The sequence below is a fragment of the Anomaloglossus baeobatrachus genome, chromosome 10, assembly GCF_048569485.1.
Source record: "Anomaloglossus baeobatrachus isolate aAnoBae1 chromosome 10, aAnoBae1.hap1, whole genome shotgun sequence".
NCBI classification, from domain to species: Eukaryota; Metazoa; Chordata; class Amphibia; order Anura; family Aromobatidae; genus Anomaloglossus; species Anomaloglossus baeobatrachus.
Genome location: NC_134362.1, coordinates 42,736,594 through 42,762,492, shown reverse-complemented (window position 1 = coordinate 42,762,492; position 25,899 = coordinate 42,736,594). Strand labels below are relative to the sequence as shown.

The 25,899-nt window shown below is 45.7% G+C and overlaps 1 protein-coding gene across 1 annotated transcript in view; it reads right to left on the bottom strand.

Moving 5' to 3' along the window:
• Positions 1-10,028: 10,028 nt before the first annotated feature.
• Positions 10,029-25,899, bottom strand: part of LOC142254609 (cathepsin W-like) — a 41,763-nt gene continuing 25,892 nt past the window's right edge. The window contains exons 7-11 of the mRNA XM_075325737.1: positions 23,308-23,424; positions 21,776-21,840; positions 18,086-18,170; positions 14,321-14,379; positions 10,029-10,198 (exon numbers count right to left, since the gene is read on the bottom strand). Coding sequence (XP_075181852.1) covers positions 10,091-10,198; positions 14,321-14,379; positions 18,086-18,170; positions 21,776-21,840; positions 23,308-23,424 — 434 coding nt within the window. The 3' untranslated portion in view covers positions 10,029-10,090. The remainder of the gene's footprint in view (positions 10,199-14,320; positions 14,380-18,085; positions 18,171-21,775; positions 21,841-23,307; positions 23,425-25,899) is intronic.

The window sequence follows — 25,899 nt, the reverse complement described above, 5'->3', positions numbered from 1 at the left end:
CACATGGCCGGAAGCATGTGGTATCTCCGGATGTTGTGATTGTGTGAGCGCGTATGTACGATATCGTCAGTGTGTGTGTGTGAGTGTATGCGATCGGATCTGTGAGTGTCGGCAGAGGAGCACGGCGTGCAGCACAGCTGCTGGGACCGCCCACCGGTGGGCACAGGGAGAAGTGGGGTGTGTGTGTGAGTGTATGCGATCAGATGTGTGCGTGTATACTGTCTGATGTGTGACTATGGAGCACGATGGGGAGTGCGCAGCATGGGGGATTGAGCACGATGGGGAGTGTGCAGCATGGGGGATGGAGCACGATGGGGAGTGTGCAGCATGGGGGATGGAGCACGATGGGGGGTGCGCAGCATGGGGGATGGAGCACAATGGGGAGTGCGCAGCATGGGGGATAGAGCACGATGGGGGGTGCGCAGCATGGGGGATGGAGCACAATGGGGAGTGCGCAGCATGGGGGATAGAGCACGATGGGGGGTGCGCAGCATGGGGGATGGAGCACGATGGGGGGTGCGCAGCATGGGGGATGGAGCACGTTTGGGAGTGCGCAGCATGGGGGATAGAGCACGATGGGGAGTGCGCAGCTTGGGGGATGGAGCACGATGGGGAGTGCGCAGCATGGGGGATGGAGCACGATGGGGAATGCGCAGCATGGGGGATGGAGCACAATGGGGAGTGGGGATGGAGCACGATGGGGGGTGCGCAGCATGGGGGATGGAGCACGATGGGGGGTGCACACCTCGCCCCAAAACACACACACACACACACACACTGCCACACACGCACTGCAAAACACACCAAACACACACTGGGAACCACAAACACTGCCCTACACAGACACCCACACACACAGACAACGCCGCACACACACAACACCCAACACACAAACACCGTGGCACACAAATATACGCACATACCGCACAACACACACATTGCACAAAACATACCTCCCACCAAAACACACACACACACCCCACACCCACACAAACCGCGCAACACACACACACAACGATACAGACACACAGCGCTCCACAAATAACGCAACACACGCAACACACAAACAACACCGCTCTCACCCCCCGCCACACCCAGACAACACCCAGAACATGTACAGCCCCTACACAAACACTTGGTAACTACAGACAACAACATCTAGATATATATATATATATATATATATATATATAACATAAATCATACATTAACTACACAATACGTAAATTCTAGAATACCCGATGCGTAGAATCGGGCCACCTTCTAGTATATATACAGTTAGGTTCAGAAATATTTGGACAGTGACACAAGTTTTGTTATTTTAGCTGTTTACAAAAACATGTTCAGAAATACAATTATATATATAATATGGGCTGAAAGTGCACACTCCCAGCTGCAATATGAGAGTTTTCACATCCAAATCGGAGAAAGGGTTTAGGAATCATAGCTCTGTAATGCATAGCCTCCTCTTTTTCAAGGGACCAAAAGTAATTGGACAAGGGACTCTAAGGGCTGCAATTAACTCTGAAGGCGTCTCCCTCGTTAACCTGTAATCAATGAAGTAGTTAAAAGGTCTGGGGTTGATTACAGGTGTGTGGTTTTGCATTCGGAAGCTGTTGCTGTGACCAGACAACATGCGGTCTAAGGAACTCTCAATTGAGGTGAAGCAGAACATCCTGAGGCTGAAAAAAAAGAAAAAATCCATCAGAGAGATAGCAGACATTCTGAGAAAAAAGGAATTGACTGGTGAGCTTGGGAACTCAAAAAGGCCTGGGCGTCCACGGATGACAACAGTGGTGGATGATCGCCGCATACTATCTTTGGTGAAGAAGAACCCATTCACAACATCAACTGAAGTCCAGAACACTCTCAGTGAAGTAGGTGTATCTGTCTCTAAGTCAACAGTAAAGAGAAGACTCCATGAAAGTAAATACAAAGGGTTCACATCTAGATGCAAACCATTCATCAATTCCAAAAATAGACAGGCCAGAGTTAAATTTGCTGAAAAACACCTCATGAAGCCAGCTCAGTTCTGGAAAAGTATTCTATGGACAGATGAGACAAAGATCAACCTGTACCAGAATGATGGGAAGAAAAAAGTTTGGAGAAGAAAGGGAACGGCACATGATCCAAGGCACACCACATCCTCTGTAAAACATGGTGGAGGCAACGTGATGGCATGGGCATGCATGGCTTTCAATGGCACTGGGTCACTTGTGTTTATTGATGACATAACAGCAGACAAGAGTAGCCGGATGAATTCTGAAGTGTACCGGGATATACTTTCAGCCCAGATTCAGCCAAATGCCGCAAAGTTGATCGGACGGCGCTTCATAGTACAGATGGACAATGACCCCAAGCATACAGCCAAAGCTACCCAGGAGTTCATGAGTGCAAAAAAGTGGAACATTCTGCAATGGCCAAGTCAATCACCAGATCTTAACCCAATTGAGCATGCATTTCACTTGCTCAAATCCAGACTTAAGACGGAAAGACCCACAAACAAGCAAGACCTGAAGGCTGCGGCTGTAAAGGCCTGGCAAAGCATTAAGAAGGAGGAAACCCAGCGTTTGGTGATGTCCATGGGTTCCAGACTTAAGGCAGTGATTGCCTCCAAAGGATTCGCAACAAAATATTGAAAATAAAAATATTTTGTTTGGGTTTGGTTTATTTGTCCAATTACTTTTGACCTCCTAAAATGTGGAGTGTTTGTAAAGAAATGTGTACATTCTTTGTCGCTCCATTGGGAGACCCAGACAATTGGGGTGTATAGCTTCTGCCTCCGGAGGCCACACAAAGTATTACACTGAAAAAGTGTAACCCCTCCCCTCTGCCTATACACCCTCCCGTGGATCACGGGCTCCTCAGTTTTATGCTTTGTGTGGAAGGAGGCACACATCCACTCATGCTTTCCCATTTTAGTCAGCAGCAGCTGCTGATTTTATCGGTTGGAAGAAAAGAGGGCCCCCACAGGGCCCCCGGCATGCTCCCTTCTCACCCCACTACGTCGGCGGTGCTGTTAAGGTTGAGGTACCCATTGCGGGTACAGAGGCTGGAGCCACATGCCGTTTTCCTTCACCATCCCTTAGAGGCTCTGGGAGAAGTGGGATCCTGACCGGTCATCCATTTACTGGGACCGGGCTCCCTCCGCAGCCCCTGTGGGAATCTGACGGACAGGAGTCTATGTATCCTCAGGGACAGGGCCCTGCATCTAAAGGTACTCTGTGTCCCCATGGGGACTGTGCATGGAGCGCTTGTTTCACAGACGCTGCAGCAGCTGCTGGTTTGTGAAGACCGGGACTTCCGCGCCGACCGAGCCTGTTTGTCGGCCGCGGTATTAAATTTAGTCCCCGGCTTCTTTGCGGCCTAGTACCATAACTCCCGCCCCCGGGCCTGCCAGTCAGGGGTAAGGGCGGGACGGTCGACCTGACGTCGGCAGTGAGGGCTGGAGCAGACTTTAGGTTTCCTCCCCCCCCTCACTGATCACTGTGGGCCCCAGATTCCCGCACTTTACTAGTCGCCGCCCACGGCTCCCTCCTCCCCTGAGAGCTCCGGCAGCCATTTTTACACACATTCTGCCGGTGGAGGATTTTCAGGAACGAGCTCTGCAGCTCTGGGAGACCTAAGGCAGGGAATCTGGTGGACACACACTCCGCTTTGGGCGGTCGGTAAGCCACACCCGTCACCCGGTGCTGGTCCCCCTAGGGTGCCGGAGTGTATATATATATATATATATATATATATATATATATATATATTCGTATATATTTTCTCTGTTCGGCCGGGTTGTTTACTTTTGGCTATATACCCTCAGTGATCACTCTCCTAGGAGACAACAGCATGTCGTCCACAAGGAGCAAGGACGCTAAGGCAAAGGGTTTTTTTGCAACCTGTACCTCTTGTGGGGCTATGTTACCTGCGGGTTCCACCTACCCTCACTGTGAGCAATGCTCGACCCCTGTTGCACTTGCTCAGCCGGAGCCTCGGTCACTAGTGGGCCCCTCGGCTCAGGCAGACCCTCCTGCTTCCACTGTCCAGGCGGCAGGGACAGAGTTTGCAGTTTTTGCTGAGAAACTCTGAGTCGCTTTCACAATCCATGGCTCAGTCTATGGACAAATGGTCTGCCAAGCTACTAGAAGCCTTGCAGTCCAGACCGGTCCTTACACAGGCCCCGGGCACTGTTGGATCATCGCCTCCAGGCCCCTCTCGGTCTGCACCGCAGCGTGCTCCCGGGGTGGCCCCTAGGTCTCACGTGGAGGACTCCTGCACGGACCACAGTCCCAGACCGGCTAAGCGGGCTCACTGGGAATCTTCCCCGACTTCCTCACGCTGCTCGGGGTCTCAGCTTGAGGACTCTCTGGAGGACGAGGCGGACGTCGCAGCTCAGGGCTCTGACCCTGACGTTGCCCTCAATCTTGATACACCTGAAGGGGACGCCTTAGTAAATGATCTTATATCGTCCATCAACCAGGTGCTAGATCTTTCTCCCCCACCTCCACCTATAGAGGAGTCGGCTTCGCAGCAGGAGAAACACCAGTTTAGGTTTCCCAAACGTACACGGAGTGCGTTTTTCGATCACTCTAACTTCAGAGATGCTGTCCAGAAGCACAGAGCATTTCCGGACAAGCGCTTTACTAAGCGCCTTAATGACACACGTTACCCCTTCCCCTCTGACGTAGTTAAGGGTTGGGCTCAATGTCCCAAGGTGGATCCTCCAGTCTCTAGACTGGCGGCTAGATCTGTAGTATCAGTTGCAGATGGCTCATCGCTCAAGGATGCCACTGACAGGCAGATAGAGCTCCTGGTGAAATCCATCTATGAAGCCACAGGCGCGTCTTTTGCCCCGGCCTTTGCAGCCGTGTGGGCACTCCAAGCTATCTCAGCTTGTCTGTCTGAGATTAATGCGGTCACACGTACCTCTGCTCCGCAAGTTGCGTCTTTGACTTCTCAGGCGTCGGCTTTTTCGTCCTACGCCATGAACGCCGTCCTGGACTCTGCTAGCCGTACAGCGGTAGCATCCGCTAATTCGGTGGCAGTCCGCAGGGCCATGTGGCTACGCGAATGGAAGGCAGACTCTGCTTCCAAGAAGTTCTTAACCGGTTTGCCGTTTTCTGGCGACCGATTGTTTGGCGAACGATTGGATGAAATTATTAAGGAATCCAAGGGAAAGGACTCGTCCTTACCCCAGTCCAAACCGAAGAGACCTCAGCAACGGAAAATACAACCGAGGTTTCAGTCCTTTCGGCCCTCAGCCAAGTCCCAATCCTCCTCGTCCTACAGGCCAGAGAAAGGCCAGAGGAACTCCTATGCGTGGCGGTCTAAGTCACGCCCCCAAAAAACCGCCGGAGGCACTGCCTCCAAGGCGGCCTCCTCATGACTTTCGGCCTCCCCGAACCGCATCCTCGGTCGGTGGCAGGCTCTCCCGCTTTTGCGAGGCCTGGTGGCCACATGTCCAAGACCGATGGGTGAGAGACATTCTGTCTCACGGTTACAGGATAGAGTTCAGCTCTCGTCCTCCGACTCGTTTCTTCAGAACATCTCCGCCCCCATCTCGGGCCGGCGCACTTTTTCAGGCTGTGGGCGTTCTGAAGACAGAAGGAGTGGGATTCCCGTTCCCCCTCAGGAACATGGTCACGGCTTCTACGCCAACTTGTTCGTGGTGCCAAAGAAGGACGGATCATTCCGTCCAGTTCTGGACCTCAAACTGCTCAACAGGCATGTGAGCACCAGAAGGTTTCGGATGGAATCTCTCCGCTCGGTCATCGCTTCGATGTCACAAGGAGACTTCCTAGCATCAATCGACATCAAGGATGCTTATCTCCATGTGCCGATCGCACCCGAACATCAACGCTTCCTGCGTTTCGCCATCGGGGACGAACACCTTCAGTTCGTGGCACTGCCTTTCGGCCTGGCGACAGCCCCACGGGTCTTCACCAAGGTCATGGCATCCGTTGTAGCGGTCCTGCACTCTCAGGGCCACTCGGTGATCCCTTACTTAGACGATCTCCTAGTCAGGGCACCCTCCCGAGTGGCGTGTCAACACAGCCTGACCGTCGCTCTGGCGACTCTCCAGCAGTTCGGGTGGCTCATCAACTTCCCAAAGTCCAAGTTGACACCGACCCAATCACTGACTTACCTCGGGATGGAGTTTCATACTCACTCAGCGGTAGTCAAGCTACCGCTGGACAAACAGCTTTCGCTGCAGACAGGGGTGCAATCTCTTCTTCTTCTCCTCATGCACTTCCTGGGGAAGATGGCGGATTCTGCTGTGGGCGGAAGCCACAGCCTCCACCATCTCCGCAGTTCACACCCCGGGCGTAGAAAACTGGGAAGCAGATTTTCTCAGTCGTCAGGGCATGGATGTGGGGGAATGGTCTCTTCACCCAGACGTGTTTCGAGAGATCTATCGCCGCTGGGGAACGTCGGACGTCGATCTCATGGCGTCACGGCACAACAACAAGGTCCCGGCCTTCATGGCATGGTCTCAAGATCACAGAGCTCTGGCGGCGGACGCGTTAGTTCAGGATTGGTCGCAGTTTCGACTCCCTTATGTGTTTCCTCCTCTGGCGATGTTGCCCAGAGTGTTACGCAAGATCAGATCCGACTGTCGTCGCGCCATTCTCGTCGCTCCAGATTGGCCGAGGCGGTCGTGGTACCCGGATCTGTGGCATCTCACGGTGGGTCAGCCGTGGGCGCTTCCAGACCGCACAGACCTGCTGTCACAAGGGCCGTTTTTCCATCTGAATTCTGCGGACCTCAACCTGACTGTGTGGCCATTGAGTCCTGGCTCCTAGCGTCGTCGGGTTTATCTCAGGATGTCATTGCCACTATGAGACAGGCCAGGAAACCAACGTCCGCCAAGATCTATTACAGGTCGTGGCGGATCTTCTTGTCCTGGTGCTCTGATAAGGGTTTTACTCCCTGGCCTTTTGCCTTACCCATTTTTCTTTCATTCCTTCAATCCGGAATGGACAAGGGTTTGTCACTCGGCTCTCTCAAGGGACAAGTATCGGCGCTCTCAGTATTTTTTCAAAAACGCCTGGCAAGGCTTCCGCAGGTCCGCACGTTCCTGCAGGGAGTTTGCAACATAGTTCCACCCTACAAGCGTCCGCTGGAACCCTGGGACCTTAACAGGGTTTTAATGGCTCTTCAAAAACCACCTTTCGAGCCGCCGAGGGATGTCTCTTTATCACGTCTTACGCTGAAGGTGGCATTTCTTGTGGCAATTACCTCACTCCGAAGAGTGTCGGAGCTTGCAGCGCTGTCATGCAAATCCCCTTTCCTGGTTTTTCACCAGGATAAGGTGGTTCTGCGTCCTGTCCCAGAGTTTCTCCCTAAGGTGGTATCTCCTTTTCATCTCAATCAGGATATCTCCTTACCGTCCTTTTGCCCTCATCCAGTTCACCAGTGTGAAAAGGATTTGCATTCATTAGATCTAGTGAGAGCACTCCGGCTCTACGTGTCTCGCACGGCGCCCCTGCGCCGTTCAGATGCGCTCTTTGTCCTGGTCGCTGGCCAGCGTAAGGGTTCGCAGGCTTCCAAGTCAACTTTGGCTCGGTGGATCAAGGAACCGATTCTTGAAGCCTACCGTTCTTCGGGGCTTCCTCTTCCTTCGGGGCTGAAAGCCCATTCTACCAGAGCCGTGGGTGCGTCCTGGGCATTGCGACACCGGACTACGGCTCAGCAGGTGTGTCAGGCAGCTACCTGGTCTAGTCTGCACACCTTCACAAAACACTATCAAGTGCATACCTATGCTTCGGCGGATGCCAGTCTAGGTAGGCGAGTCCTTCAGGCGGCGGTTGCCCACCTGTAGGAAGGGGTCGTTTTCGGCTCTCTTTTATTGAGGTATTCTTTTACCCACCCAGGGACTGCTTTTGGACGTCCCAATTGTCTGGGTCTCCCAATGGAGCGACAAAGAAGAAGGGAATTTTGTTTACTTACCGTAAATTCCTTTTCTTCTAGCTCCTATTGGAAGACCCAGCACCCGCCCCTGTTCCCTTCGGGCTGGTTGTTCTTTTGTGTACACATGTTGTTCATGTTGAATTGTTCTTTTGGTTATGGTTTCAGTTCTCCGAACATCCTTCGGATTGAATTTACCCCAGACCAATTTATAAGTTTCCTCCTTCCTGCTTTTGCACCAAAACTGAGGAGCCCATGATGCACGGGAGGGTGTATAGCAGAGGGGAGGGGTTACACTTTTTCAGTGTAATACTTTGTGTGGCCTCCGGAGGCAGAAGCTATACACCCCAATTGTCTGGGTCTCCCAATAGGAGCTAGAAGAAAAGGAATTTACGGTAAGTAAACAAAATTCCCTTCATTCCTACAATTTCTATCAGATATTTTTGTTCAAACCTTCAAATTAAACGTTACAATCTGCACTTGAATTCTGTTGTAGAGGTTTCATTTCAAATCCAATGTGGTGGCATGCAGAGCCCAACTCGCGAAAACTGTGTCACTGTCCAAATATTTCTGGACCTAACTGTATATATATTTGCCTTATTCTGTCTGTCTGTCTGTCTTGCTCCAAAATGACGTCATTACAGTGACAACCATTGCCACACCGCGCGCGCTAAAAAGCCAGCGACCAACGGCTCAGCTAACTGAACAGCCCGAACTATGGGCCGGCAGGATGACGCCCGACACTTTTCCCCACACCCACACGGAGCCCCGACTCCCCAGTGAGTGCTGCACCCCCGGGAGCCCACACCGGCAACCCAGCCGACACATACCTACGGCTCACCTCCGCCCCCCGCACACATTACCCCACTCGGATCCACCCCCCCTCACTCCGCCCTCCGCATGTATACACTGAACAAACACACACACCTGGATAGTTACCGCCATGCAGTCCCCGGCACTGACGTCCTCAGCGCTATGGCCCCGCTCGGCTCCACTCCCCCCGCACTCCGCCCTCCATTACCCCGCAGGATGGGGGAACATGTCAGGATGGTGGCCGCACCACGATGGGGGCACATACCAGCATTGGGCCACATCACCGCATCAGCATATTTTTACTTAACTTTACACTGTTCATGGCCTTCTTTCATTACAAGCCATGGACATCATTAAACATTAGACTCCTCTATTAAAACTGTTCCTTCTGTTGTTTGTCATTTTAAAACCAATAAACAATTATAAGAATACTAAATTACACCTAACCCATCCAGTCCATTCATTACCTTATTTTTCAATCTGCTAACCTACATACACATTCTAGACTACCCGATACGTTAGAATCGGGCCACCTTCTAGTAGTATAATAAGCAAATTACTTTGTTTGATAGAAGTGTCTAAAAAAAGTAAATTAATCTTCCATCTGTTGATTAAATAATGTTTTTGTCTTGTCATACTTAAACATTTTCAAACCCTAGACGTTGATGGTTGCTAAAATCTGATTGGCAAATCTGTCTGAGTTACTAATTTATCACCCACATATTAAGAAGGCATGAGCGCTATGACAGTAGCTATATTAGTGGCCATTCTGGAAACGTGCAGAATTTTTTAAATTTTTTTTTTATTTTACTAGAAATACTCTTATAATTTCCATATTGATTTTGCAGAGAAAGCAAGCGTAAGCAGGTTTTAATACAATGCATCTTTGTATATTTAACAAATACAAAATTCCTGTAGGTTAGTCCCAGCACGGCACTGAATTACTAAATTTGATACAACAGCATTTTCCTGATTGACAACAAAAGGGGCTGTCTTGGAATAACAAATCCCGATTGAGGATGTCATAAAATAATAAAAGAATCATTTTGTACTAAGTAAATAATTTGCGGCTCCAGCACTGCCACTGCATGCTGCTCCCGATTGGTGGTTGATTACTGTGCTGCAGCCGATTACTGACCCCAGCGGTCACACCCCTGTGACGTAGTGATTGGCCTCAGCAATCTCATGTGGACGGTAGGTGTGATGTAATTGCTAGCTGCACAGTAAACTAAGACCCAGCAGTGGAGCACAAGGGAATTTAGGAGGTAAGTAACGCTTTTATTAATATTTTACAATATTCTTCCACTTGGACCAGTTATCGTTGGTTGCCGATAACCCCTTTAGCATTGGACAGGAATTGAAATTGAAGCACATGTTGTTAGGAAGGACAAGGAAGAGACCTCGCTCCTGGGTAGGTCGTAACAGCACTTAGAGGCCAACTCCTAACACCGCACATGTTTTTACCAAAACGGAGTTTAAAAAATCCCTGTAGAAGAGTGAAGAATATTAGTATTCATGTTATAGATACCGATATAACATATCAACATTCAAGGTTCTAACAGCAGCGATTGTTGTCTGCTCCGATTGCTGCTGTTTTACCACCTAAATGCTACTGTCAATCATTGACAGCTGCATTTAAGTTCTACTATTAAGTCCATTCCGGCACTCATCACTCCCCCATGCTGTGATCATAGGGTGCCGATGGATTGCCTTGGCAGCCAGGGTCCTACTGAAGGTATCCGTCACTACATTTTGGTACTTCTATGGTTTGCCCTATATGCTGAGGTACAAGTTAGCAAATGTTGCAGGTTCAAGTCCCCTATAGGTACTATAAAAATAAATTGAAAAAAAAATGAAATAATATTCGAATACGCCCTAAAAGACCAGCAAATGCTGCAGTTCGGACAAATTAAGGGATCGGTAATGTCATTATTAGTCAGGGTAAAAAAAGAGACAAGGAAAAATGACATAAACTACTTTCTCAATGCCAGCAAGCCCACGATCATAACGCTATATAAAGTGTGTATTAGAGTAGTATTTGCCTCCCCAAAAAAAAGTATTCAGCAGTTGACTAAAGAACTAGGGGGATAGAAATGGAGATGGGTGAAAAACTACTCAGTGGACAGAGAGCACTGAGGAGAAATGTCTTGAGTAGTGATGGGCGGACTTGGACTGTAAAGTTATTGATCTGCGCGGTTTCTAAAGTATCTGGGTGCCAGGCCCAGAGTTCTCAGGGAACTCTAGCCAATGATCGGGATCCAGCAACTCTGGATATATACATATAATATAATATATATAACATTATATATATATATATATATATATATATATATATATATATATATATATATACAGTATGTGTGTGTGTGTGTGTGTGTGTGTGTATGTATAATATATATATATATAAATATATATATATATATATATATATATATATATATATATATCAACGACAAGGCAGAGTACAGCAATAACGTGAGCAATCCAGGATGCTGTTAAAAAATTTTTTTCTTTCTTTTTATTCATAAATTCATTAAAATATAATGGTCCAAGCAATTCAGAACAGCATTATCGCAGGAAAATAGCGCAGATAGGACATTGTTGGACATATATATATAGATAGATATATAATATAATATATATATATATATATATATATATATATATATATATATATATATATATATATATATATATATATATATATATATATATATATATATATATATATATATATATATATATATATATATATATAATGTATATATATATTTAAAAAGCAAGTGCTATACTTCTATACTTACAAAGTTTCCGGCGCACCTGTAACTGCTTTCTGGGCCACTTATTAGCCTCATGCATATTCAGTGGTTCCCCCTCCCACCAGCAGTTCTGGCATCTGTGATTGGTTGCAGTCACTCTCTCCCCCAGCCTGTGTGACAGTGTCTGACTGCTTGCGATCACAGACCTTGTCTGTGAGTCACTATCTTGGTATAAAAATCTAATATATAAAGTGTGTGTGTGTGTGTGTGTGTGTGTGTGTATTTTGCACAGATGCCTCATTTGACTCAGGGAATGTCATAGACTATGTTGTGAGGCGAAAAGGTAACCCCGCGCTTTACAGTTTGCCAAAAAACCTGCTGACATTAAAGTTAATTGAGCTGCGAGCTACAGGTCATTAATAGGAGCTGTGATTGGTTGCTATAGACAACAAGACATTCTTAGTATAAGAGGCTTATGTGTCCGGTAATGATTTTGGTGGAGAGACCGATAGAGAGAAAGAGACCGAAAGAACAGAGTGACTGACAGGGAGAGAGAAAGAGACAGAGAAAGAAAGAGACAGACGGATAGAGAGAGAGAAGAACAGATAAAGAGAGACGAGGCAGAAAGGGAGAGACAGACAGAGATAGGCAGGCAGAGAGAGAAGGATAGAGAAAGAGACAGAGGGAGAGAAACACAGAGACACTTGGTTACTATCCCGGGCAACACCGGGTACTACAGCTAGCAAATAAATAAATTGGCATAGGGTCCCCATGTACTATGATGCACAGATAAAGCATATGGCTGCAGCCTGCAGTCTCCAGCCGTGTGCTTATTTTGGCTGTGTATCAAACTATGAGGAACCGCATGTAGCTTTTTTTTTTGTATTTCAATAAATTATTTTAAAAACCTGAGTTCGATGATGCCCAGCCATGATGAGGCTGACGGGGTGTGGTAATTGCAAGCTGCCACTAAGCCCTAGATTACTAATGGAAGGCGCCTCAGATCCTACTAATCTGTAAGTGAGAAGAAATAAACACAGACAACTAAAAAATACTTTATTTGAAACGAATGGAAAAAAACACCCTCATTCATCAGTTTATTAACCCCAAAAGCACCCAGGTCCGACGTAATCCACACTAGGTTCATCGACGATCCTGGTTCTGCTACATCTGAAGGCACAGCGCACGGCTTTAGAACAATGACCACCTGCTGTGAGCTTCAGGCAGAGCCTGAACAATGCGATGAGCAATGATACCACTCAGGTTATTTGCGGTCACAGCTGGAGGTTCCCACCAGGCCTTCATCTGTGATGGCAGGTAACCTGACCTCAGGTGACCTCATTAAATGGAGTTCAGAGACCTGCATCTCCTGGCAGAAAACGGCTGTTTTTTTTGCCAAAAGATGGAAATTTGGTGCTGAAAATTTTACACCATATTCCTGCACCCAATCTACATCTCTTGGCAAAAAATGCATCACTACCGCATCTTACTGCATGGTTCTGATGTCGCAGAACTAAAATCGTCGTAGGACTTTGTGTGAATTACGTCTGACCTGGGTGCTTTTGGGGTTAATAAATTGGTGAAAGACTGTTTTGTTTTTTTTTTGTATTTTATGTCAAAAAAAGGATTTTTTGGGGGTTTTTGTGTTTCTTTTCACTTACAGATAAGTAATGGGAGGCGTCTGAGACCACCCCCATTAGTAATCTAGAACTTCGTAACAACTGTGGGCCGTTATTAACCCCTTATTACCCCGGTTGCCACTGCAGTAGGGCAATCTGGAAGAGCCGGGTAAAGTTCTTGGATTTGCGCATCTAATGGATGCGATCATCCTGGGTGGCAGCAGGCCGCTAATTTTAGGCTGGCGGCCCTTTAAGCATGGGTCCCCCCAGCTGTCGGCTTTATCATGGCTGGGTATCAAATTTGGGGAGAGGGACTGCACGCCTGTTTTTTTAAATGACTTATTTAAATAAAAATACAAAAAAAACATGCTGTTCCTCTTATTTTGACACACAGCCAAAATAAGCGCACGGCTGGAGGCTGCAGCCTGTAGCTGTATGCTTTATCTGTGCTGGGTATCATAATACGGGGGAACCCTATGCCAATTTGTTTATTTTTATACCACAATTGTGACCCGCAGACAGGGTCTGTGATCGCAAGTAGCCAGACATGCTGTCACACAGGCTGGGGGTTCGCATGACTGCATCCAATCACAGACACCAGGACTGACGTGGGCGGGGGATGCAGTGAATATGCATGAAGGTAAATCAGCGGCAACGGAACAAGAGTGAGCGGCCGGAAACCTGTTATAGCCGCACCGGAAACTCGGTAAGTATAGCTTGATTGCTCTGCGCTAATCCCCTGGATTCTGCACTGGATTCTGGTCCCCATAGATGTATGGGGACAGATATCCAGGATCAATTCCGTGCCAATCTGATTTTTTTTTTTACAGTTCGGTTAGTCCCGCCGATCCCTGATTCTGCGCGTTCACCCATCACCAGTCTTGAGTAAAATATGGAGAGACTCACAATTCAGCATCATATCTGGGGAAAAAAAATCTCCGTATACTATGTATGGCTGCATATGTTGGATACGGATGGCACACGGACTGTCCGTATGGCATACAATTTTTACAGATACATTACCATTCTGTAGCATAGGACACTAATTGATTCTGTCAATTATTCTAAAATTATAGCTGCTGAGGGAAAAAAAGGCATTGCATACTGATGGCATACAGGTGATAGGTAAGAAAAGAAAATCGCACACTCGCATGACCTACGGAATTCCATATGGATTTTACTCTTTCTTTTGTTTTTTGTATGCTATTGTGAGCAAACCCTAATACTTACGTTTTCTCCCCAATTCTCCCCCCAGCTGTTTTTTAAGATCCAATGAGGTGATTTCTTATCTGCCGAACATAAATAAGATTATTTGCATGTTACTTTAAATTTAGCATATTGTAGATGAGCCTCCTTAGCGAAAATAAGCAAATTTGAAACATACTGATATTGCAAATGGCAATTTTTAAAACTGGATGTCACTAAATGTGCGTGTATGTATGTATGTATGTTTGTGTGTGTGTATGTGTGTATGTCCAGCATGTGTACAGTACGTGTCTGTGTGTGTGTGTGTGTGTGTGTGTGTGTGTGTGTGTGTGTACACAGCTGTGTATGTTCATCTAGGCTGAACTAGATGGACATAAGGTCTTCCTTCAGCCTTAGAAACTATGTTACTGTGTGTGTGTATGTGTGTGTGTGTGTGTGTATATATATATATATATATATATATATATATATATATATATATATATATATATATATATATACAGTTAGGTCCAGAAATATTTGGACAGTGACACAAGTTTTGTTATTTTAGCTGTTTACAAAAACATGTTCAGAAATACAATTATATATAATATGGGCTGAAAGTGCACACTCCCAGCTGCAATATGAGAGTTTTCACATCCAAATCGGAGAAAGGGTTTAGGAATCATAGCTCTGTAATGCATAGCCTCCTCTTTTTCAAGGGACCAAAAGTAATTGGACAAGGGACTCTAAGGGCTGCAATTAACTCTGAAGGCGTCTCCCTTGTTAACCTGTAATCAATGAAGTAGTTAAAAGGTCTGGGGTTGATTACAGGTGTGTGGTTTTGCATTTGGAAGCTGTTGCTGTGACCAGACAACATGCGGTCTAAGGAACTCTCAATTGAGGTGAAGCAGAACATCCTGAGGCTGAAAAAAAAGAAAAAATCCATCAGAGAGATAGCAGACATGCTTGGAGTAGCAAAATCAACAGTCGGGTACATTCTGAGAAAAAAGGAATTGACTGGTGAGCTTGGGAACTCAAAAAGGCCTGGGCGTCCACGGATGACAACAGTGGTGGATGATCGCCGCATACTTTCTTTGGTGAAGGTGAACCCATTCACAACATCAACTGAAGTCCAGAACACTCTCAGTGAAGTAGGTGTATCTGTCTCTAAGTCAACAGTAAAGAGAAGACTCCATGAAAGTAAATACAAAGGGTTCACATCTAGATGCAAACCATTCATCAATTCCAAAAATAGACAGGCCAGAGTTAAATTTGCTGAAAAACACCTCATGAAGCCAGCTCAGTTCTGGAAAAGTATTCTATGGACAGATGAGACAAAGATCAACCTGTACCAGAATGATGGGAAGAAAAAAGTTTGGAGAAGAAAGGGAACGGCACATGATCCAAGGCACACCACATCCTCTGTAAAACATGGTGGAGGCAACGTGATGGCATGGGCATGCATGGCTTTCAATGGCACTGGGTCACTTGTGTTTATTGATGACATAACAGCAGACAAGAGTAGCCGGATGAATTCTGAAGTGTACCGGGATATACTTTCAGCCCAGATTCAGCCAAATGCCGCAAAGTTGATCGGACGGCGCTTCATAGTACAGATGGACAATGACCCCAAGCATACAGCCAAAGCTACCCAGGAGTTCATGAGTGCAAGAAAGTGGAACATTCTGCAATGGCCAAGTCAATCACCAGATCTTAACCCAATTGAGCATGCATTTCACTTGCTCAAATCCAGACTTAAGACGGAAAGACCCACAAACAAGCAAGACCTGAAGGCTGCGGCTGTAAAGGCCTGGCAAAGCATTAATAAGGAGGAAACCCAGCGTTTGGTGATGTCCATGGGTTCCAGACTTAAGGCAGTGATTGCCTCCAAAGGATTCGCAACAAAATATTGAAAATAAATATTTTTTTTTTGGGTTTGGTTTATTTGTCCAATTACTTTTGACCTCCTAAAATGTGAAGTGTTTGTAAAGAAATGTGACAATTCCTACAATTTCTATCAGATATTTTTGTTCAAACCTTCAAATTAAACGTTACAATCTGCACTTGAATTCTGTTGTAGAGGTTTCATTTCAAATCCAATGTGGTGGCATGCAGAGCCCAACTCGCGAAAATTGTGTCACTGTCCAAATATTTCTGGACCTAACTGTATATATATATATATATATATATATATAATATATATATATACATATACATGTGTGTATATATGTACGTGTGTGTGTGTGTGTGTATGTATGTGTATATAATATATATATATATGTATACGGTATATGTGTGTGTTTATATGTGTGTTAGTATATATAGTATATATATGTGTGTGTGTGTGTGTGTGTGTGTATATATATATATGTGTATATATATATATATATATATATATATATATATATATATATATATATATATATATATATATATATAATATATATATTATTATGGTGTGTCCACCCATATTCTGTCCACCGCCATTAACTTGAGAACGGCGGCAGCTATAGGCATAGAAGTGGTGTCTAGGTATAGTAAAGTAGCCATGCGCTACGCTATGAAACCGCCTATAGCGCCACCTGGTGGAAGACAACGGAGTTAGCATTTTTATCTCAAACGGGACAAGAAGGAGAAACAAAGTGAATTACAAAGTTGTAGGGCATCAACAATTCAATACGAATTGACACCTTGCATACAGAAATGCTATGATATGAAACCCATGCCCCCCCCAAAACATTGAATGCTGGTCACGCATATGGCGCTCCTTTAACTTTGATGCTCAAAGTGGCCACCGTCAGCTGCAATGCACATCTGGACTCTGGACAGCATACTGTATCTTGCTGCACGTTGTGCAATATGGTAGGTGACACGTTTGCACAAGCATCTGTGATACGTCGTCGTAGGTCCTGCAATGTTGGTGGAGGGGTCGCATACACCTGCTGTTTGATGTGACCTCACAGAAAGAAGTCCAATGGGGTCAGGTCAGGTGAGCGTAGAGGCCACTCCATGCAGCCACCATACCCAATGACTTGTAGGAAGGGCTCCATGAGGTATCGCTTCACGTCCGCACCTTGTGAATTTTACACGTTCTAATCATAGTATTTTTGTATGCAAGGTGTCAATTCTTTGTGGGTTGGGTCCTCGGCATTTCTTCCTCCTCCGGTGTCCTCCTGGCTTGCCCACTTTTCTTTATTTAAATATTGTACCATGCCGTTATTGCTGCATTTTTTTTTTACAATTTAGACAGACTAAAAAATCTCATAGTAAAATTCTAAAATTCACAACTATTTCCTCTTCTATTTTCTCTTTAGCGCAAGATTTTTCTACAAAATGGTGACCTTTTTCCTAAAAAAAAACCTGTTCAGTGGTCCCATCGGGGCTTCCGTCCGAACCCACAGCAAAACTGGTTTCGAATGCATGCGCCGACGGGGCCATTGACTATAATGGTGCAAAAGGAGTCACTGTGTGCTCTGTTATGCACCATTTCAGGCGTATGCGCTTTCTGCAAACGGACACCCAGACATAGAGTGCGTCTAGGTGTCCATTTCTGGGTGTCCACCTGCAGAAAAAATGATGCACAACAGAGCACATGGTGACTCCGTCTGCACAATTCTAGTCAATGGCCCCGTCGGCGCATGCTTCACAAAACCCGTTTTGCGGTGGGTTAGGACGGAAGCCCCGATTGGATCACTGAACATAGGTCGCTTTCACATTGCGTTCTGACCTAACAGAAACCAAACATTCACATGCGTATGTTATGAACACCTCATTTTCGGAACAAACTGGACATGAATTAGGATTTACCTTTTAGATTATATCCCACTAATAAAACTGCATGGTCTGCAACGGTCTCACAGGATTCTTGATCAATCACTCCTTCTTTATAATGCTGTATTCATTTAAAGAATAATTAATGATTAGTTATACATACTGTATAGTACAATGACATTCACTTCTGTGGGGAAAGAAAAAACAAAATTGACAAACACTTCTCAGCAAAAGAAAATCTACTGTATGTAGTTTCAGGTTGCTAGTCCTGCAATCGCTATCAACAAATGCGACTGTGCATTGAGATTTGTGGAAACATCGACTAAATACGGTAAATCTTGAATTTCTTTACTACTAAATAGACTGTGTACAGTGGAACCTCGGTTTACAAGTAACCCGGTGTGCGAGTATTTCACTATACAAGCAAAGCTTGCTGTAAATTTGTAACTCTGTTTACGAGCAATGCTTTACTGTACGAGCAAAATACTGCACACACTTCCGGTTCCAAACATCCACCGCACTCTAACCCGCTCTTGCAGTCCACACAAATACACACAAGCACGCACAAACACACACACACACACACACATACACATATATTATGCTCACCTTGCCTTCTGTTCCCTCGCCGGCCTCCTGGTTCTTGTAGTTCACCGGTACAGTATGTGTATCGGGTAATCATCGCGACCGATGCTGGAGCTTCCCCTATCAGCCGCTTCTCAAAGGCAGCACGATGACCAATCAGAGGCAAGCGGCTCCTGCCTTTGACGTCAGCGCTCTGGCAGCGGAGTCTGCGACATCGGTCGCAATGGTTACCCGATAGACATCCTGTACCGGCGGACTACAAGAACTAGGAGGCCGGCGAGGGAACGGAAATGAAAGTAAGGAGAGCATAATATGTGTGTTTGTACGTGTGTGGAATGGCACAATAGGGGACCAGGATGGGACATTGAACAAGTTGTGAAATGAATTGTCTGATCTTGCATTATTTCCTATGGGAAATCTTGCTTTGCTAAACGAGTAACTTGGTTTACAAGCACACTCCCAGAACGGATTGTTGTCGCTAACCAAGGTTCCACTGTACTTATAAATTTAAGGTGAATAGTGCACATTTTGATCAAATTGTGTAAGCCCATTCTAAATTCTCATCAGTAATGCTTCTATGTCTTATATCAGTAATGGCAAAGTCTTCACTGAATACAGATTTGACCTCAAAATTGAGATTTTTGATAATGACTGATCAATTCTGTCAGCGAAAGAAGCAGATTTCTCTGATAAAATATATTACAAAGCTCCTTATTTTCATGTGTCCTATTGATTTATGAAATTAAATTTAAAATGACTGTTAAGCTTTAAGGGTCCGGCTAGCAGTTATTTCTTAATGTTTGTGCCCAGGGATTTCAGTATATGGTACTATACTAGTCACCTTGCCACGTTTCTGTGATATCTCCATCTCATCCACCGTTGCTCTAATTCAGCAGTGGGAAATACTTTGGTAGGTGTTGTGTGTGTGTGTGTGTGTGTGTGTGTGTGTGTGTGTCTGTGTCTGTGTGTGTGTGTGTGTGTGTGTGTCTGTGTGTGTGTATGTATAAATACATTTCTCTATTTTTATTCACTAGTTTCCAGTTAAAGTAGTGTATCCCCTGTTCTAGCCACCCTGTTCTTGTTTCTGTACATGATATTGAAAAGAACGGTCTGCTGCCTCATCTATAGCTTGTCTGATTCATGACTGCTCCCCATTAGGGATGAGCGGACTCGGACTGTATTTATTTAGATACACAGCCAAGATAAGCACAGGGCTGGGGGCTGCAGCCTGTAGCCATGGGCTTTATCTTTGCTAAGTATCATAATATGGGGACACCCTATGCCAATTTTTTTATTAATTTATTTTTACTGTTTGGGTAGAGTCACACTGACGTATGTGTCGCACGAGTGCAATGCGAGAAAATGGCCGTGGCGCACGCGTAGATCGATGTGATGGATTTTAAGAAAATGGCCGCGGAGTTCTATCTGTGCACGCGTTGCCTACGCGGCCATTTTCTTTAAGTCGATCTCGTCAACTGTGGGAGATTCAAAGCAGCCCGCCACCATGACACCCCACAAGCCCGCAGTATCGCCGACCCTGCATCACCACTGCCGCCCGGGTAAGCCATATGCGGTTTCTAAGACCCCCATTTTTCTGCCAGTTTTGGGGGGACAAAGTGCGTTTTACAAACCTGAAAATATGGTATTTTTTTTATTAAAGAATTGTCGGTGAGCTAGATGCAGCCATCAAAAGAGCCAAATCTGGCTCGCGAGCCGTAGGTTCCTGACCCCTGCCTTAAGACATGCATGTATAGCCATCTTCTTGTAAAAAATGGAAGGGGTTAGGAAGGAGGAAGTTGAGTATTTAAGAAAACAGTTGACAGCTACAGACTAACGATTTTACTAAATGTAACTTATTAATTGAAATGTACACAAATATCCCTAATGTCAGGCTAAAGAAACAAACTTTCTAGTTAAAGTTGAGTCTGAACTTCCATGATGCAGGATCATAAAAACAAATTCAGGGAAACAAAAAGTGCAGATAGGGTTTTACCCGATTAGAGTAGTGGATAGGAAGGGATCAGGAAGGCTCATCTGTAGTAGTTGTGAAAGTTACAACCACTGTATAAACCTATACCAATGGCTGCTGCAGATACCCGGTGGAAGATAATAGGTGCAGATCAAGGAAAGGGATAAACGCCGCGCTGCCGTGGAAGAAAATCCAAGACCAAGTAGATAGAAATCTTTGATCTTTATTCAGCTCTGCGTTTCAGAGACTATTCTCCTTCTTCAGGACCAAAAATCACATTGGGATCTGATGTAGGATCCTGGTATACAAATCAGGATCCCACAACCCTCCATGGTAAGCCTAAGGCTGCTTTCACACATCCGGTTTGAGCAGTGCACCTCAATCCGGCTGTGAAACCTATGCAACGGATGCGGCGAAAACACCGCATCCTTTGCATAAGTTTTTACATGCGGCCCGTCCGGTTTTTGTCGCTTGCGGCAGGCTACTGAGCATGCGCAGTGGCAAAAACCTCATGCGGCGGCCGGATGCGGTTTTGCCGCATCCGGCCTCCATAGGCATGCATAGGAAAATGCGCCGCATCGGACGGATGCGGCGCGATGCGGTTTTTTTTTGCTGCACAAAAAAACGTGCCAGGGAACGTTCCATCCGGCGGCCGCATCGGCTAAATCTGCCACATGCGGCAAAAAACGGACGGAACGCAAGCCCATGCGGCACAATGTGGCACTAATGTTAGTCTATGCAAAAAAATCGCAACCGGCAGCAAAAAAAAAACGGTTGCGTTTTTTATGCAAAGTGCCGGATTGTGCCGCACAGGAAAAACCGGATGTGTGAAAGCAGCCTAACTATGAAAGTGTGAATTCTTGCCGCAGGCAAAGATCACTACATTGCACCACTTGTGCTGGGCCATGGAGGAGGAAGATTCGCTCCTTGTCATACGAGCGGTAATAGGGGATTTTTTGAATAGTGACCTTGTCACGCCCTACAGTTTCTGTATCACTTCACTTACAAACCCGAGTTTTTGGTATCAGGAGACCACATATGTAAAAAGTTTTCTCCCATTATTCTTCCTTCTTATTCTAGGAAATACAATGTATATATACACAATACACACCAGAAATATATACCGTAGATACTAAGTGTATATATTTATTTACTGCTTACAGCATATTTACCTTCAGAGGAGCAATGTTGATGGCCACGGCAATGGTTCCATTGTTCTTGACATAATTGGCCATTTCTTAAAGAAAAAAACAAAGTCAATATGTAATTAAATATGCGTTTCATATTCCTCCCTATCATACTAGTGATTACCTTTCATCAGTTTGAGCATGTTAAACTGGCCACATCATGGATCATTGGCTGCAGAGCTGAGTAAGGCCTCCTTCACACCTCCGTGTCTCCGGTACGTGTGGTGTCCATTTTGACAGGCACAGGAGACATGTTCACATGCCTACTAAGTAATCTCAATAGAGATCTTCACACCTATATGATTTTACACACTCTGTGTCCATGTGAAACACCTGGGTGCCTCGGTGATTTACACGGAGACAAGTCAGGTTTTTTTCCAGCAGGATGAGTCAAATACGGACATCACACGGATGGCATCCATGTCACATCTGTGTGACGCGTACAAGCAAATAAACACATACTAAAATAAATAAATTATTTTCTTGGTGTAAAACATGTGCAAAGCTTGCAAAATGATAGATAAATGGTATCTAGAGAGCTGGAGTAGATTGGATGGATGGATTGATTGGATGGATGGATGGATGGATGGATAGATAGATAGAGGGATGGATAGATAGATAGATAGATATAGATGGTTATATAGCTTGTACAGCTATTTAGCAAAATTCATAAATCATTTAAGGAAAACAATGACTTTGGATTCCCCCTAGTTTTCATAACCAGCACAAGTACAGCCGAAGCTGTGGGCTACAACTCTTAGCTATCAGTTGTACCTTGGCTGGTTTTGAAAAATAGAAGGGCACCCATGCTGATTTTTTTTTTCTTTTTTTAAATTATTAAAAAAAACAAACTGGTATGGGGTCGCCCCCCATTTTTTTCAAAGTCAGCAAAGGGAGAGCAGACAACTGGGGGCTGATATTAATAGGGTGGGAAGGGCCATGGTTATTTGGCCTTTCCCAGCCTAAAAATAGCAGCTTGCAGCCAACCCAGAACTGGTGCATCCATGAGATTCTGGCGTTTGTACTTGGCTCTTCCAGTTGCCATGGTGCAGTGTCTACTGGGTAATGTATGGGGTTGATGCCAGCTATGAATTGTCAGCTGGCATGAAGCCCTGGTATTAGTAATGGGTGGGTGTCTGGCAGACACCCCCCTATTATTAATCCAGTATTTGGAAATAGAAAAATAAATTTTGTTTGAAACGACCCCTCCCCCAACTGCATCCCTCATTCACCAATTTATTTAAATTTTTTTCAGAGTTATAACCTGCCAAAGTGACACTAGTCAGAATTGAAATCATTAGCCCGTTCATGAAAGTGAAAACAGGCTGGGGGATGAAGGGGTCAAATCACCAAGATAGTTGGTCCTGACAATATTCCCTCCTCCTGTTAAAAGTGAAATTTCTCTTTAGTAGAATTATACCACAGTATATAACTTTTTTGGGGGGAATATCAGCAGCATTTCTGTTCAATAAACACTACACAAAAAGTAAATTTTATCTCAGTATTAGAATTCTTACCTTGTTCATTTTTAGGGAGCATTATGAAGTCATATATGTAAGTTTTTGGAGAAATAATGTTTCTACATTTCCGTGTTACCCCTACGTATTCATATTGTGTTTCATTTACCAATCCCTCTACAATGAAAATAAAAGAAAAGTAATATTGAATTTTATTAATAAATATAATTAAATATTCATATAATGCCATAAAAGCAATAGATGATAAACCTCACTAAGAATGTTGTTTATATTTGAAGACGTGCTCCCATCTTGGACGGTTGATGAAATTATGCGAGGGCTTGTTTTATGGTAAGCTGAGCGCATTTATTATAACTGTTCCGGAAAAAAAAACACATAGGAAGAGACGGACTACAGATGTATATGGGATCTGAATAGAAATGAGCGAGTATCTAACTATTTGCACTCACTATACTCATAAAGAGCACTGTCTAATACTCGCGCATTAATTCCGAATAGCGTGTGCAATTCAAGTCAATGGGGAAAACTCGCAAAGTAACAAGTACCCCGAATTCCAAACTATTCGCAACTCACAGGAATAGTACGGCATTCGGGTTACTCTTTACTTTGCGAGGTTTTTCCCTATTCGGAATGAATACGCGAGTATTAGACAGTACTCATTATGAGTATAGTGTAGCGCCCCTGAACCCATCAGAGTGCCACAAGGTTCTGTATCCCCGCCAGGATGCTGGGCCCTACCCCCTTAGGTATCCGGAGATCCAGTGCCGGTAACATCAAAAACCCAGATAATCCCAGTTTTTCCCCAACAATCCCCCATACAATGGTACCCAGCTAGGGTCAGACCAATGGATGGCCGCCTAGAGGTGGAGCCAGTACACTAGTTGACCAGGTGGGAGGGGCAGACTGTGGACAGTCGAGAGTTGACAGTGGTGGAGTGAGAAGATGGACTGACGCGGGTTAACGGTGACCTGGTACCCAGGAGAGTGGTTGCCGGTAGAGTACGGTGGAGTACTCCCGGAACTAAGCACCAACTGGGTATAGGACCCTAGGACAGGAAAGAGCTCCAAGCCGACCTGTTAACACCTGCACAGCAAGGGGACCATCAAGGACCTCACTGACCCTTAAGAATCTGAAGAGCTAGTAGCAAAGGGAGAACCGGGGACAGGACCAGAGACTCCAACCCTACAGGGTTCACCCTACCGTCAGGCAGACAGAACTGGACAAACCACAAGACTGGAACCCCCAGCTGCTCTACACCACGGGGACCTATTTACCAGAGACCGGTGCAGGGGAAGAAGGTACCAGAGAACCAAACTGGCACTGGAACGAAGGGGACCTGGAGGTGAAACCAGCCGGCCTCAGGCAACCAGTTACCACCAACCAGCAGTGAGTAAAAAGACCAGTTACACTGAACTTTGGTGTGGACTCCCTTCTTCTAACACCTGTCACATCACCCAACCTCTGGGGTCCAGCCCTGCTTGCGGAGGGCCTACCATCCAGGCTGCAAATAACACCAGCCCCAGTAGTGACATTCTGCAGCAGCGGCTCCATCCCTATAGCCGCAACACCGCAAGTGGCGTCACACATGAACACTAACTATAATCCCTTGTAAATACACCCCCATTACAAAAAGGGCCCAGGGCACGGGACCGGGCAACGGAAACCAGCGTGACATTCCCAAGACGTACACTGCCCGGGACCGAGTCTTGGGACATTCCCAAGACTACCCTGGGCAGCACATATAGCGAGTATGAATAGTTAGGTACTCACTCAACTCTAGATCTGAACCAATAACACACCCAAAAAAAAAAAGGGAAGTGGGAAAGAAAAAAGGTGTGTAAAACAACTGTGATTACCAAATGAATACAAAAATATTATAACAGTTATTATCTGCTCTCTGCTTAAGGCCTCCGACACACATCCGTGCCTCCGGTACGTGTTTGGCAGTTTTTTCACGTACTGGAGACACGTGGACCTATGTTTTCATTATTGCTTGGACACAAGTAAGTATTTTGGAACAGAACGTGTGTCCGTTCCGTACTTACGTGTGTCCGTGAGTTTCGCACGCTGACATGTCCACGTATTCTCCAGAAGCATGGGTGTCACACGGCCCACACCCGTACCACACGGATGTAGTGTGGATGCAGTTCCGTGTGTCACGCGTGTCACGCGCCGGAGAACACGTGTCATTAATTTTAAATAAGAAAAAACACATACTCCCCTCCTTCAGCCCCGCAGATTCTCCCACTGCAAACTGTTCATGCCGGCCGCCGCTTGTTATGAGCGTGTTAAGGAGGTGGGCGTGCAGTCACGGGCGCTGATCTCTGCCCCTCCACTCGGTCGGAAGCAACGTCAGCGGGGAGTGGGCGTGGCTGGAGCCGAAGATCAGCACCCTGGACAGCAGCAAGGACCACATCGCGGATAGCACACAGAGAACACACGTGGACCGCACATACCCGAGACACGTACTTACCACACGCAACACGTACGGAAATACATGTCTTGCGGCACGTGCGTGATTTTCAAGTGAGTGTGGCAGAGGCCTAAGATAGTCCCGCCACAGTATAAGCCTGTGGTTGTTGTATACTTCAACACCTTCATCGTAATGTAAAAATGTATTAACAAAGGCAC